The sequence below is a fragment of the Solanum dulcamara genome, chromosome 11 (assembly GCF_947179165.1).
Source record: "Solanum dulcamara chromosome 11, daSolDulc1.2, whole genome shotgun sequence".
Lineage (NCBI taxonomy): Eukaryota > Viridiplantae > Streptophyta > Magnoliopsida > Solanales > Solanaceae > Solanum > Solanum dulcamara.
The window spans coordinates 52,747,394-52,763,117 of record NC_077247.1 but is presented as its reverse complement, the minus strand read 5'-3'; the positions used below and the strand labels follow the sequence as shown (position 1 = coordinate 52,763,117).

Below are 15,724 nucleotides of genomic sequence, written 5' to 3'. Positions count from 1 at the left end.
AAACCTTGGTCTCCTATGATTTGTATTCATTTCATTGACTATTAAGTCACACACTTGATAATTTAATTTCAAGGATCATACAGAACCAAAACAAGAAAATACCCTTTACTGGCTTATTTTTAATGAAAGAAATGTATTTAATCTGAAACGGGAAAAAGAAAGAAAGAAATCAGAGTTATATTTACAGTACATACTCGGTATAAACAGCAATATCAAAAATGCTGTGGAACACTTCAATTCTATGCTTTAACAGAGCTCGATATTATACAGAGGGCAAATAAAAGCCTCATGAAGAAATAATAATCAAATAATAGCTAAAAAGGGAAAAGACAGCCATCATAAGTTGGCAATAGAAGGATTTGAAATGTGGTGCGTGGTTTCCTGCAGGTCTAGATGATGGAACAGATGGAAACGATGTAGCGGGTTCATTTGCACTTGCATTTCCCTTGGTGGCCTCTGGCACCACACTGGCAGGCGAAGGAGCTTCAGTAGAATTACGCTTGTTCACGGGAAGAGTAGTTGAGCTATCGTTTGATTCTCTAGAATCATAACCTGCCAAGAAAGGTTTCTAGTTAAAACATGAACAGGTGTGCACACTAAAAATGTCATTCTCAGGATTGCAAACTCACAATCAGAGGCTTTCCAACCCAAAACCATCTTCTCCCGATCAAATATTACGCGATAGCCAGTCATGAAATTTTCTGCAGAAAGATCTATGTATTAGTTTTCTCTGTCGTATATTCCTAACAGATAAGAGGATCAGAGTAAATTGACAAATAGCTCAGGTTTTTGAGAATGTAACAAGTTTTACTAGTAGGTTATCGAATGGATTTTTACTTATTTCACTGTCATATTCACATTTCCAAAATCTATAAATTAAGATGATGTGAAGACTCGAGAGGTCGATAGGAACTGGGACTTCTAAAACTTGGTAACTGTGAGATCATTAGTTGGTAGACAATAGATACTTACGTCCAATGATGTTGACATCCTCACTTTTCACTACAGCTAAACAGTATGCGCCTGAACCATCCTGAGGATAACAACTGAATATTAGAATGTTTTAGAAGAGAATGCTCTAACACAAAAGGAGCAGAAACCATCTTACCGGGAGAGAGAGCATTATTATCGGATCAAAAAGATAAAATTGGTTTCCACCTTTCATTGTCAAATTTACATCTGGAACTTCAAATGTAGTTTGATTTGCACTGCTTAAATGGAGCACGTTAATCCTGAGAGTTCAAAGGACATCAAGAAAGTAAAAATAATCAAAAAGCTGGTTCACCTTATCCCATAGCAGTATTCAAAAGGAATTTCACCATCAGGTTGAATACGTGGCTGTTTTGCTTGAGAATCGAACTGCAAAAGAAGCAAATTATTCAGTTTTGAAATACAAAGAACACACTCCATTGAAAACTCATACGATTAGTTTCTCACTCACGTTTTCTGTAATGACTTTGTAAGCTGGATCGTTCAAGTATGTGAATGAAGTGCCAGAGTCAAAAATGACTGTGAAATCAAGATCAGTGATCTTGCTTCCTACTGTTATTCCTGTCAGGCTGATGTTATAAGTTGGGCTGCATTCAGAGAGAGAGACAACGAGTAAATACATATTCAGTTGAATTCTCACTTCTCTTAACGCTAAAACCAGAAATCAAAGTGACAGCTTACTGTGGTTGATCAAGATTGAGTGGCGTTTCTCCTTGGCCTGGACTTCCTTTATCTCCAAATACTATTCTTCCGATACCATCAGGTCCAAAGCACATGGAGAAAGAATTTGCAGCAAGACCTTTACTTGCTAACATGCTTGGAACAGATATATTTTCCAAACCAAGTCCAAACAGACCATTAGGAGCTGCGCCAGTTAAAAATGCACCCGTTTGTCTTATCCCACACCTGGAATGAAAGAAATTGAAAATAAAAATTATGGTGGATAAAGAAATGTATCAGAAGATCCAAACTACTGTTTTATCAATTTTGGTATATTGAAACCAGTTATAAAGACTATCATTTGAGTAGTTAAAATTTCCAAGTATGCTCTAACTAGACTTTGACGGCATATCTCAAACCACGAGGCAAGCACTAGTCACCTTAATCTATTTCAATGATAAAGAAAAAGTAACTGTACTCACCCCAGAGCAATTGGAGCCTCAATACTTTTTTGTTGAGCATTATTTGTTTCTAAGTGTAATATGTCTTCCACCAGTACCCCTGTTGATGAGGTGTTATTGGAGAGATATGCAACTCCATAAGCACATGCGTTCTGTGAAGCTAAGCATCGTCTCCTTTGTCCACACAAACTGCCATTGCAGGGAACAACCTCGCTCGTTGAAGACATATTAGGGCTGTAGATATTAAGATTTATTCGCTGTTTCAAAAGCAAACAAAGGAGGAAGGATGATTATGAGTGTCAACCAAGAAATAATGCATACAGAAACATTAAAAGCGAAAGGCAAATGAGGAATACAAGTTTGTTACTGAAGGCAAACTCCGGTGGAATATAAAGTACTTAAGCTAGTACGAGTCTCAAAATTCTTCAATGACTAACAAGCTACAAATGATATGGATCATATATTTCGTGTCAATGTCAGTATATTACATGCATCAAACTCACTTTGCAAATATTCATTTTGTTGAAATCATCCGTTTTGTGTTAGTTACGAATCTTCCTCAACAGAAAGCCATTTCCTCAACTTCATCGTCCACCACATATCTTGCTAACTTAGAATATAATCTATTACTGTCATAATGTCCGATGAAGACAGATTAAGAGAAATCTACTGTGTGCAGCCATTGTGTTATCAGCAAGTCTTAATTACAAAAGGAAGAAAAGTCTGCATAACTACTCCTTGTGATTATCCATATTCTTCAATGCAGAAGGCAATATACAGAAGGGATGATCAACTAAAAAGAAACACTCTTTCAACATTTGAAAGTAGAAAAAAAAGAAAAGGTACTAGGATGAATTAACGTACTCCTCCAGTGCGTGTCTGAAGGGCACGCACACAGTTGCTGCAAGCACATGGTAGCCAAAATAAGTCACTGCCAGTGTCAAGTGCCACTAGAAATGATAGTCCAGGAGTGCCCACAGTGACATTTGCATAATGCAAGCTGAAAATTGCCAAAGAAAAAATTAGTTACATCACAACTACAGATCCTACAGACTTTGCAACTCTATAGTTAACACATAATTTACAAACATGCTCCTGCCAAAAACATCAAAACAATCCCTTGTCTTGAGAGAGAACTAAAACACAACAGAGGAGAGGAAAATTCAAAAAAGAACGGAATTTGGAGCTTTGAATTGGAACAAGAATAAAAGTAAATTCAAAATTTAGAGTCAGTATTCTTATCTAGTTAAATTGCCAAAATTCCAGTCCAAGCAAACTGACATAGGGAAGTACAAAACAGAGTTATCTGTCCTGTATGGTTTGACAAATCATACCAAAAAGGCCTAAATCTTTCTTCTTCAATCTACAAATGAGACATGGAGTTCTTTTTATAGCTGCGGGGTTTGGGACAGCTTGCACACCTCGACTAATTCAATGTTCATGTTGTCTCTCACCAACACAAACATGGAAATTGTTAAGTCTAGGTAACCTATTTTTCCTGATATAGGATTACTATTCCTACACCCCAACTACACAGACAAAAAAAGCAAACTAAAGCTCAGTCAACTCTGACATCCGACCAAACAGATAACAGCAAAAGACAGTAAACATAAGAACAAAAATAAATAATACTCCACTTACAATCCCAAAGAACTGAGCCGCAAAGTTTCATTTCCTCCAGAAAAAGCGAGGGGCACTGTGGGATTAGTTGTATCAGCTAGGCGGCGGCCCTTGATAAGCCGATCACGTTGAGTCCAAGCTGAATAATATTGAACACTGCCTTTCTCAGGCAACCCATGAAGGTCCAAAATACCATTCACCGTATCCGAATACCGGTGATGGATATCAAACCCGAAAGTCCCAAACCCATTAGTTCTCTGCAACTGGTATCCAAGAATCGCCAAGAAAAGAATTGGGGCAACGAAAAAATTGCCAATTGTACAAGAATTAGCCATGTTTGTATAAGGAGAAACAGAAAATACTGATTCTTTATATGTATATATATACAGGGAAAAAGAAAGAGAGAAAAAGGGAAGATTAAATTAAAGAGAAAAAGTGAGGAGCTAAAGGGGGATTTTGAGAAAGGGAAAAAAAATGGATTGACGAGTTCGAAGCTGTGCAAGTCAAGCATTGCTTCCATATGTAGATTTTTTTTGTTTGGGGAGGGTAAAATGGTGGAAGAAAGTCGTCGACTACTGTGTGAAAGACGAAAGCGTCGAAGTTTGGTCACCTAGGACTTGTTTGGGTGGCGGATTATGGGCTCCACTTTTTGTTGTTTTCTATACTGGCGTCCATGCTCTTTTTACTCTAGTTTTTTTTCTCCATTTTTTATTCAATATTCCTCACCCACATTGAAATAATTAAATGTGGATCTGCGTCCAAAAATTTTACATCAAAGGTAAAATGGTTCGATACTCACTTAAATCTGTAATTTTTAATTAAAAATAAAAATATATTTATTATTCCACTACAATTTGTTTTTCAAAAATATACTTATTATTCCACTATAATCCGTTTTTCTACTGTAAGTCGTTGTTGCTGGCGACCAGCAAGTGCAGAATGTTTCAATGATTTCCTCTTCTTTTTTTTTTCTTTTGGAATTTTGTACAAGGAATTGCATAGGGTTCTTTGTAGTAATGATTTTTGCACTCTACTTTCCCTTTTGGGAAACTGGACGACTTTTCCAAAGTAATTTCTCATGATGTTGTTTCTCACAATAAATAAAAGGAAATTATTGAAGGGCCCTTTGTTTTTTATTAGAAAAAAATAATCAAATTTGTAATGAAGAAAAAGGGCTCATAGCTTTGATATACTTTAGGACTCAGCACCCTGTGAAATTCGACGTAATAATGAAACTACAAATTCAATCATTAGACTGAATATACGATATTAAAAGGTAGAGATTCAATTGGATTCACATACTATTGGAATTTCTGTAATTTCATTCTATTTTTTTCCAAAGAAATAGGAAGGAAATTGTTTTCACTCGGCGGCATTTACACTTATCCTGTTATCCACTAGTATTTTTCATAATTAAGTGATAGAATTGAAGTGAGAATGACGTAATAATTAATTAATAAGAATAAATTTTAAAAAGATATATAAGAATATAAGTCGCATATTTATTTAATTGGTGTAAACATAGAGTGTTAATAAAATAAAATCATGAAAATTTAGTTTTGATGTTGCAATTACTATAGCTATATTAGTTCACCGGTTGACATAAACAAATAGTAAGTCGTAGAAAATAGTACTATGTTTTAGAATGATGATTTTGTTATTGTAGAAAAAAGGGTCATGCTAGAAATTTCGTTTCTTAATTTTATGTAAATTGAATATGATTTTAAGTTGAATTGATCTGCGAAAATGCTAGAATATTGTTTTTGGAAATTTGAGTTGTACAAGCATGTTACAAGAAGCTTAATACGTATTACACATCCAAAAATATTTCACTAAGTGGATTTGGAGAGGATAAAGTGTACGCAAACCTTATCACTACCTCGAGGAGGTAGAGAAGTTATTTCCAAAAGACACTCGGCTCACGTGCCTCAGAAAAGAAAAAGAAAAATAATAATAGAATAAATAAATAAATAAATAAATAATAATAAAATATATATATATATATAACATTTAAAAGAATTACGTTATGGTCTTGAACTCCCAATATATATCATACGTTATTATGACAAAGCAAAAATTATGATCTTCTTAGACAAGTATGGAAAACTCATACACTCTAATCCCAAACCTATTATTTATATCCAAGTATACCTTTATTCGTAATAAAACAGCAATAATGTAGTAGTAAGACGTGGCGAAAATTTAAGGGCGAAGCTATTGTGAATAGATTAAAGTAGATCTAGAAAGTGGTTTTTGGAAGATAAATAGTTATCCTAATAATCTTTAAGAAATGATAGTTTACCTAAAGTAATATTTAAGTAATTAAGTACTACGATTCAAATTACTTGTCGGGTATTCAAAATATATATTTTAAAATAATTGTAAAATAAAATTAATTATTTTTTATTTTTACGTGTAAATGAAAAACACCATAAATATTTTGAGATGGAGGAAATATAATTATATTATTATTATTATTTGGGAAAAGGGTCATATATGCCCCTAAACTTTGCGAAAATATCTAGATATATCCTCCGTTTGAAATTTGGCTCGTCCATATCCTTGCCGTCCAACTTTTCGCATATATATACTCCTGTAACCGTTAGTTGTTTTGCTAGAAATAATCAACCCCTTTTTCTTTTTCTTTTTTTAAAGGGAAAAGGGTAATATATACCCTTAAATTTTATGAAAATGTCTAGCTATACCCTCCATTTGAAGTTTGGCCTATTCATGCCCTTGCCGTCCAACTTTTTGAATAATTACGTATACCCCTCTAAATGTTATTTACTTTGCTGGAGATGACCAACCTATGTTGTTTTTATTAAACTGACATTTGAAATTGCCGTATAACTTATTAATTGCCACATGACATTTTTATTAAATTCACCCTTTTAATATCTCTCAATTATCCGATCCAAAAAACTCATCCCTTTTAACTCAAAATCAAAGCCCTAACTGTGGATCCTCTTCTTCATTTATTCCATTGAAGATTTGTCTTCATCTTTTTCTTTGCCAAATTCATCTGTTTCTGCAGATTATCAAGCTGTAGCTGATGCTGCTATAAATAAATTCAAAAAGTTCATTTCTTTACTTGACAAAAACAGAACTGATCATGCTAGATTGCAGCGAGGATCAGTTACTTCTCTTCCACCACCATCAAAACCCCAGCAAAACAAGCTTCAATTACAACAACCCATTCATAATCAGAACACCCAAATTGAAGAAATCGGAAAGCATACCAAAAATTACTATCCGATCCCAATTCAAAGATTGCCTCCGTTAATACATAACCATCTTCAATTAGTGAAAAATGAGTCGATTGAGAGGAAAGAAGCACCAACAATTAGGAATTTGATTTTGGATTAAAAGGGACGGATTTTTTGGGTGAGATAATTGAGAGATATTAAAAGAGTGAATTTAATAAAAATATTTTGTGGCAATTCCAAATGTCATTTTAATAAAAGGGAAATAGGTTGGTTATTTCCAACAAAGCAAATAACATTTAGAGGGGTATACAAATTTAAAAAGTTGGATGGCAAGGACATGGATAGGCCAAGCTTCAAATAGAGGGTATATCTAGACATTTTCATAAAGTTTAGGGTCATATATAATCCTTTTCACCTTTTTAAAAAAAGAAGAAAAAGGAACTGGTTATTTTCAGCAAAACAATTAACGATTACAAGGGTATATATATGCGAAAAGTTAGATGGTGAGAACATAAATGAGCCAAACTTCAAACAGAAGATATATCCAGACATTTTTACAAAATTTAGGGACATATATGACTTTTTTCCCTTATTATTTTAGCTATGGAGAGTTGTTAGATGACGTGCGGTGGTTTGGTACAAAGTTTTCTTTAGAATTGAGATTGTCCATGATTTTTTTGGTCTTTTCAGAACTTGTTTAATAAATATTTCAAATTGGTGTTTGTTTAAGTTTCTTGGATCTCTTTCTTTTCAGGATTCTTTTTTTGATGTTCTTTTCTATTATTACTTTAATCCTTCTTGATAATCATTTTTTTTTAATTAATTTTCTTTCGGAAAGTTTTTTTTTTTAATCTTCTTTTTCTCAAGGTTTTGTTGATTGTAAATTTTTAATTCCTGATACTTCACATCTATTTTAATACGCATGCACCACACTTGCTTGATTTTGTTTCTCTTTTTAACCAAAAGTTAAGACTTGTGGCATTGTGGGAATTTTTTTTGAATTGATCGATTCTAAGGTAGAAGGTAAAAAGCAGCACCGAAAATTATTAAATTACTATATTACAGCTACTTCCATAATACTATATTGTAACGTGTAAGAAAATACTTTCTTAAGAACCCATTGCGTAAAATTGATTCCTTGAAAAATATACTATATTAAAGTTGACTTGTAAGGTTCAAATATTGACGTGTACCATATTTCTTCACAAACATCTTAAAAGGTAAAATATAAAATGATAATTTTATTATATCTCTTTTAATTCTTATATTATAAGTCATTTAAATATTTTAAAATAAATAATATACTTAATAAAAAAATATAAAATTATAAATTATCTATTATCTTTTTAAATTAAATACGTAAATAAAAATAAACATTTAGTTTTAATGAATAAATAAAAAAAACCGAGAAAGTAGTATCTTTTAAGCTATGTTTCTTCTCCTATTAAGCCGGTACATTAATTTTAGAGGGTAATTATCTGAAAATAGAGCTGGGTCTAGAAGAAGCCTAGCACGTTGCAATAAGGGCGGTTTGAGTTTGACTTTGATTTTTTTAAATGACTGATAAGTTAAAAATTAAAAGTTATGATTTGAAAGCGTCTAATTTTTTATTTTTGACTTTTTAATTTTAATTAGCTTTAAAAAGGTATTATTTGTATATTTATAAAATTAAAAAAGAATTTAAAAATCAAAAAACACTAAAAATAAATCAATTTAAACACTCACTAAGTTGGAAACTTCCTATATATATGTGGTGGAAATTGTTTCCAAGTCTATTTAATGCTTTGACTAGACTTTGATTAATGAAGTTGTAAGTTACCATTAACTAAAAACTGCCCAAGAAAAATGTCAAGAAACAATTATAATATAAAAGTTGAATTTTTTTTAACATTTTTAATCAGATGGAATTATATCCTAGTGCAAAATATTCAAAGTCAAAGGTCACAAGAAGACGTGTTTTTGGTTAGTACTGTGCCATTCATTATCATTCCATTTTTCTCATGATGATGAATTGGTCCTAGGTGTACCATCTGCTCTATCGCTTCACTTTTATTTATTCATTATTTTAAAAAATATGTTTTTATTTATATTTATCAATTATCATTATTAACATATCAAAAAAATTATTTTTTATATTTTATTCTTGCATTAGTTACTTACATTTTCTAAATTATTTTATGAAATCTAATTCAAAAAATTAATAATAGGAATAATGTGATAAAAGATTTATGTTAATCATTATTTTTGAATGAGCATATTAAATTTAAATATGATAAATAAAAATAAACTGAGAGAGTACTTTTTTTGTCCCAAAGCCGCCAATCAACCTTGAATAAAGTATCTACTTCTATCAATATAAATTCCTACTTCCAGAATGGCACGTAACAGACATGCGTTCTTGTTTTCACTTTTCACGGGGTAAACGTTGAACAAAATGAATTCAACACATTACATAACGATTTAAATTATATACACACACTAATAGTGCAATTTTTTTTTCTCATTAGGGTAATTTTATTTCTTAGAATATTGTCTTTTCGATGACTTGATTACATAATCAACATACCTCATCTTCACCTCATCTTCGTAGCCTATATCTCTACCACCCCCACATCCTTACTCTCCACCCACACCTCTCATAATATTTATTAAATACAAATAGTTTTAGATAATATTTTTATTTACATAGACAAGAAAAAAAAGAGTATCCATACCTAACATACCCTGTATGTCCGCATTTTCTCTTTGATTCGTTTGAAACAGAGATCAATTTTCTTAAAATAAAAACTAGTAAACATATTATATTTACAGAAAAGTTAGATCCTACTATTCTCCAATGTTATGTTAGGTCGCAAAATAGCTGAATAGTAATTTTCCTTTGTTGTCGAGGTCCAAAAAATCTCTCTACCGTATAAAGGTAAGACTGAGAGGCGTATATCAGACCATACTTATGAAATTACTTATTGAAAATTCATTTTAAAGCACAGACAACCTAACACAAAATATTCCAATAATTGACCCAATGTAAAAAGAACCTTGCTGGCGACAACAAAAGGTTGCAAGTACACCAAATGGGTGGAGAGTCGCGTCGGTTCTGATTTTATTCTTGCACTCTTTTTTCTTTTTCTTAATTTTGAAACGCAACCTTTGCCTACTTTATTTATCAATTCCTCCAAATTCATCACACTTCCAAAAATCCACTACTATATTATATATATAAATAAATAAAAGATTAACCATCGCCAAATTATCTAGATTTAATATCCGAGAAACCAAATTGACACACAACTACAAAACAAAGGTCGATTCAAGATTTAAAGTTATGGACGACATATATGCAGTCTATTTGTGGTCATTGGTTCAAGCCTAAAGTAGTGGATACGTCTTTAGCTAATTCTCGTTTTGATATAAAGCAAATATGACACTTGTTTTTTTTAACTAATGTCATTAAATACAAGGGAGAGTCAAATAAAATAGTTAGCTGTGGCTGTGTGGAACAAGGTCTATACAATCTCACTGCTCTATTGCAATCATAAGGTACATAATAAACTACCACAGTGACATGTCTAAACTACACAAAAAATAGAGAAAAGAATAATTTTTCTATATGTATATATACATTAAATGGGTTAGCCTCAAAATCAGATATGAGCCGGCAAACCAACAAAAATTGTGTCCATATTGGAGCTCTGAAAGGTTGATATCTGCACTATATGTGTGAAGTCCTAAGAAGCATACCTGAATCCTGAGTGTGAGAATGAGCATATGGCAGCTATTATACAAGTAGCAATATCAGAGATGCTAGGAAGCAGTTTACGAGGTTCAAATAACATGTTTGATAAAAACATGATGCAAAAGAACTTTGAGGAGTATTTGTAGTCCTTTCATCTGATTTTTCTGCATTATCATTTCCAGGTCCAACAGCAACGGCAGGTGGAACATGGGTTTTATTAACAGATTGTGATGGGAAATGGACTATTTTCTCAATATCATAACCTGCATGAAGGACACAGATCCAAACCAGAAGTATGAAAACCTACTCTTTTTACCATATTTAAGTTAGTGGAGAAAAGAACACCGAAAACAATACTCACAATCAAATTTCTTCCAACCAAGGATGATTTTTTCTCGATCAAATACAAAGCGGTATCCAGTCATGAAGTTTTCTGGAAAAAAGATCAGTAAAAGCAATAACAGTCAGATTTCACAATTTGGAAATGACTAGTTCCATTTTTTAACTGCCCACTTTAAGTATCTTATATGTGATGGACAACCAAATTTTTAGAGCACTGAGATTAGCTCTAGTGGTTTTATTGCTTGAGAGTTTATTACTCGGCCAGGAACCTGAAGCATCAATTTCACCAGGCGCTGGATATGCTTAAAAAAGGTGATCATTCTATTCTATTCTAGTCAGAAGCCTAACATAAAGGGAAAACCACTTAATTTAAGGGAATTAAAGCCAAAATGGTTGTTCTCTCTCACACCACTATTTCACTGACTATCTTTTTGAAGTGCAGTGTCCTGAAAAAACAAATCATGGAAACTCCTTCCAGTTGAACAGAGCTACCAAAATTGCTGAATGAATAATATTACAATTTATAGTATTAGAGTCCCAATGGTTGAGGATATGGTTCTTGTCTCCTAATATGGTCTTAAGCACTCCTCACCTCACAAGTTATCTTTTAGAGTTAACTTGGACTCAATGACCATTTTTTAACATGGTATAAAGTCAGGCCCATCTATATTTTTGGTTTATCCAATGTCACGCCCCCATATATATTGTTCATGCTCCAAACGTTCAATACTTGACATGAGAGGGTGAAAGTAGAGTGTGTATGTGAGATTCCCACATTTGTTGAGAGTATAGCTTGTTGTCTCCTTATATGGTCATGGCAATCCTCACCTCCTGCTAACTTTTGGAGTTAAATTAGAACTAAGGTCTATTTTTAACATACAGTATTTTTTGAAATAATTTTTAACATATAGTCATTGTGCAATATCTTAATCAAATGCCTAGTGGCATGATCAAAGCCGATGATTGTAAGCTATGTCATCCATCACGATATCGAATATTTTGGCAAAATTGCCCAAGTAAAATTCCTTTAAGTCCTTTTCTGAGACCACTAAACCTAATTCTTTACTGCAATAGGTGCAACTTTTCCATGTAAGATATGTTGTTCACTCAGACCCCACGTTGTGGGATTTCACTGGGTCGTTGTTGTTGTATATGTTGTTCACTCAGAGTTTATAATGCACTTCTCTGTTTGTTTCATATTGCAGAGTAGAGACAAACTTCCTTACCATGTGCTTGAAACTTCAGTTCAATTCAATAATAATTAGAAAATACAAAAAACATTGCTGCACTTAGAAAGTCTTACGTCCAATTATATTTAGAGCTTCACTCTTCACAACTGCCAGGCAATACATTAGTTGATTCTGCATAGGAGACTGTATTTAGGACATATACAGGAAAGGCAATAACTGAAATTGAAAAGAAAATATTGTGCAAGATAGTTGAGTGATTATACCTGCATGGATATGACAATAATTGGATCATTGACAGCAAGTTGGCCTCCCCCACTCATAGTTAGGCTTAAACTAGGAATCAAGCTAGTATTTGCATCAGGACTGTCCAATATGAATCATAAAATGATAAAAGGGAAAAATAAATAAATAAATAATATGTGTGCATGTATTAGCAGATATTACCTCATATCATAACAATATTCAAAGGGGATCCTTGGATCAGGTGGACGCCGCTTGTCTCGTACTTGAGAATGGAACTATTGGGGAAGAAGACATTTGAATCTTAAGCATTATCTAACAATGTATACAAATAAGTACTATTTGAAAAGGATTCTTACACTTTCTGAAAGCTTTGTATAGGATAGGTCCGCAAGATAAGTAAAGGAGGTTCCAGTATCAAAAAGTGCTGCAAAACCTGAATCAACGAAAGTTGTTCCAACACGTATTTGATCTACAGAAATGTTATATGTTGGGCTGCAAAAGGTTTTCCACAAGAGCATGATTAAATGGATCTAAAAGATTTGGAAGGAGTGGACACAAAACAATTTAATTGGCGTGATTGCCACTTACTGTAATGGGTTTATATTAAAAGGGGTCTCTTCCTGGTCAAAGCTACCCTTGTCTCCAAAACTAATCCGCCCTGCCCCATCACTACCAAAGCACATGGAGAAGGAATCTGCCATAAAACCTTCCTGAGACAGAATACTAGGGACTGATATCTTCTCGAGACCAAGCCCAAATAAACCGTTTGGTGCTGCAACATCTAGAAAAGAACCAGTTTGCTCCTGTCCACAACTGCACACTTGAAATTGGCATGTATCAGAGAACGAATTTGAGAACTTGGGCAAAAGTAGAAGAACTCCGCAGTTAAACAAATGTACTTTCCATACAACACATATAGCAGTTAAAAATACACTGCCAGAGATCAACCTAATGCCCAAACAACTCGACATCAATTAGAAAAAAGAAGTTCAGGATACTTACCCAAAGATCACACGCGCCTGGACAAATTTTTCCTCGTTATCTTCTGTTCTCAAGTGCAAAATATCATCCACCAAAATTCCTGAAGTTGAAGTTTCCGAGGATACATAGGATACTGAATAAGGGCAGTGATTATTTACACCAAGGCAATTATTGCGCTCTGTACACAAGCTATCACTGCAGGTGACCTTCTTACTAGTAGACGATCCGTTCAGGTTGTATATGCTAAGCTCAAAATCCTGAAGCAAAAGACATAGTCCACTTCAGAAGGAGTGAAAAGGAAACAATATAAGAGAACCACAAAAAGAAACGCATCTCATTTCTCCAACAGTCGGTTTAACCACCAGTCCAATTTATCTTGCAAGTCAAAGTTAACAGTATATTTAATGCTGTCATCTTTATATTAAAGGAAGATAATTCTATCAGCCATGGCCTAGAGGAGGAACTGACAAAATGAATATACAAAGTTTGATGAGTAAGGCTGTGATGGAATCGAACAATTCATAGTAAAATGGTAACCCCAACTGGAAAACTACGCAATAAAAATCTGCCGCTTCACAAATCAATTGTTCATCTGTGTCCAAAAGTTTCCATAGGGTAGAACTACTTAGTTGTTTGCTCATAGTTGACAATAATGTACAAGTCAATTAGATACAGAATTCTATGATCATGCATACTCTCGTGAAATTTTGGTTATAAAATTCTCTTTGCCTGCTTCAAACAATAATGGCATCCAAAAGAGTAGAACCCGCAATTATTATGCCATTGACAAGTGATCATTTTCTAGTTTACTGTACCAGTGTCTTATCAGAACATCTAATTACACTCGTGAGAGTCATGGTATACCACATTCCTAAAGGCACAGAATTTCGTGGATACTATTGCAGGTTTGTAAAATAAATAGCAGTTGTTTTCACTTTTCACACGAAAAAGGAGGTCATCATTTACTACTTCGTCACAGAGAAGCTCTCAAATAAGCTCCTCACATTTCAATCATATGCATCTTGTGCCTAAATAGCATAGAACTGATGGATGCAACAAAATGGTCTAGCTGTCAAAGGCACTTTTTAGCCAATCCTTTATGTTACGCACCACAATGCACAATGTTTCACTCAATCAATTCATACAAATATAAGATAACCCAAAAAAAGAGGGGGAAAGTGAGTAAAACATACAGAGCTGTAAAGTGTAGGATCATCAGTAGAAGCACATCTGCCGCATTCACAAGGCACCCAAAATAAGTCACTCCCAGTATCAAGAGCCACAAGAAACTTCAACCCAGGTGTCCCTAAAGTCACCGTGGTGTAATGCAAGCTACAAAAATTAGCCCCAAAAACAAATTCAAACTATAAGCTCAAGAATCCCAAGAAATAGCAACCCAGAAAAAAAAATTAAAAGAGGGGTTTGGGTCTTACAATCCAAGAGAGCTGATCCGGAAAGTGGAATTTCCATCAGAGAAAGTAAGAGGTCCGTCAAATTTGAAGAGCTTCCTGCCGTGTAGCAACCTATCGTGGTTGGCCAACTGTGTATAATACTGGAGACTTCCCTTGACAGGCCAATTTTGAAGTGGACCAGCAAGTTTCTGCAGTGACCACTTCTTGACAGTTTCAGAGAAACGGTGGTGCATTTCAAATGTGAAAACACGGCCATTGCATTGACGAAATGGGAAAATTGAGAGCAATGTTAGAAAGAAAATAACAAAAGAAGACATTTTTCTTTTTTGCATTGTGCTTTCTAAGAAAAAGTAATAATAAAGAATTGCTTAGAAACTCAGATCTTGAAGTTATTGGGTTAGGTTTACAGAGGGAGAGTCAAGAAAATGAAAGAGAGAGAGAGAAAGAGAGAGGTTAGTTTGGGAGAGAGTAAATTTTGACAGTTCAAGAAAATCGCTCTACTCCATTAGCTTCATTGGGTTGTTCATTGACTCATTTTCCAGAAGTAGTAATTTTTCCTAGTTGGGAAAATTTTCCCTTTGTTGATTGCTTGCTTGCTTGCCCTTTTATACTTTATCAATCACGACATCATCACTTATTTTGTGTTAGTTTTAGTTTTTGTCCCGTAATAAATACAGTAACTTTTTTCGTAAGCATGTTTAAATTTCCATATAATAATATCTCTCAGTCCTTAAAATATTTTTATAATTTTATCTCATCATACATAAATTCAATCGCTATAGTTTGATGTCATCTAGCACGTGATGGACCGATATTTCTCACTATAGATTTTGGGTCAGCGTATGAATGTCTCTTTTGAGTGGTGTTTAATTTTGAAAAAATTATT

General features: G+C 33.6%; 2 protein-coding genes across 2 annotated transcripts; both read right to left on the bottom strand.

The window, feature by feature from the left end:
- Window positions 1–158: 158 nt before the first annotated feature.
- On the bottom strand, window positions 159–4,308 carry LOC129874233 (aspartyl protease family protein 1-like). The gene is made up of 10 exons (XM_055949492.1): window positions 3,753–4,308; window positions 2,976–3,111; window positions 2,133–2,368; window positions 1,672–1,896; window positions 1,442–1,577; window positions 1,286–1,359; window positions 1,109–1,208; window positions 973–1,033; window positions 630–701; window positions 159–552 (listed from the first exon to the last, which is right to left on the bottom strand). The coding sequence occupies exons 1-10, from the start codon at window positions 4,064–4,066 to the stop codon at window positions 287–289; spliced, it is 1,620 nt and encodes a 539-aa protein (XP_055805467.1). The 5' UTR covers window positions 4,067–4,308; the 3' UTR covers window positions 159–286.
- Window positions 4,309–10,439: 6,131 nt separating this feature from the next.
- Window positions 10,440–15,432, bottom strand: LOC129874856 (aspartyl protease family protein 1-like). Its single transcript, XM_055950232.1, has 10 exons — window positions 14,860–15,432; window positions 14,620–14,758; window positions 13,448–13,683; window positions 13,034–13,258; window positions 12,802–12,937; window positions 12,647–12,720; window positions 12,466–12,565; window positions 12,316–12,373; window positions 11,032–11,103; window positions 10,440–10,933 (listed from the first exon to the last, which is right to left on the bottom strand). Exons 1-10 carry the CDS (start codon window positions 15,168–15,170, stop codon window positions 10,713–10,715), a joined length of 1,572 nt encoding a protein of 523 aa, XP_055806207.1. The 5' UTR covers window positions 15,171–15,432; the 3' UTR covers window positions 10,440–10,712.
- Window positions 15,433–15,724: the final 292 nt, after the last annotated feature.

Excerpts from the sequence above, each read along its gene's own strand:
- LOC129874233 (XM_055949492.1), bottom strand. The coding sequence starts at position 4,066 with ATGGCTAATTCTTGTACAATTGGCAATTTTTTCGTTGCCCCAATTCTT. Across the intron at positions 1,897-2,132 it reads GAGGCTCCAATTGCTCTGGG|GTGTGGGATAAGACAAACGG; the intron begins GTGAGTACAGTT and ends CTTTCATTCCAG. Across the intron at positions 1,360-1,441 it reads ACAAAGTCATTACAGAAAAC|TTCGATTCTCAAGCAAAACA; the intron begins GTGAGTGAGAAA and ends CTTCTTTTGCAG.
- LOC129874856 (XM_055950232.1), bottom strand. The coding sequence starts at position 15,170 with ATGCAAAAAAGAAAAATGTCTTCTTTTGTTATTTTCTTTCTAACATTG. Across the intron at positions 12,566-12,646 it reads GAATATTGTTATGATATGAG|TCCTGATGCAAATACTAGCT; the intron begins GTAATATCTGCT and ends CATATTGGACAG. Across the intron at positions 11,104-12,315 it reads AGCTCTAAATATAATTGGAC|AAAACTTCATGACTGGATAC; the intron begins GTAAGACTTTCT and ends TCTTTTTTCCAG.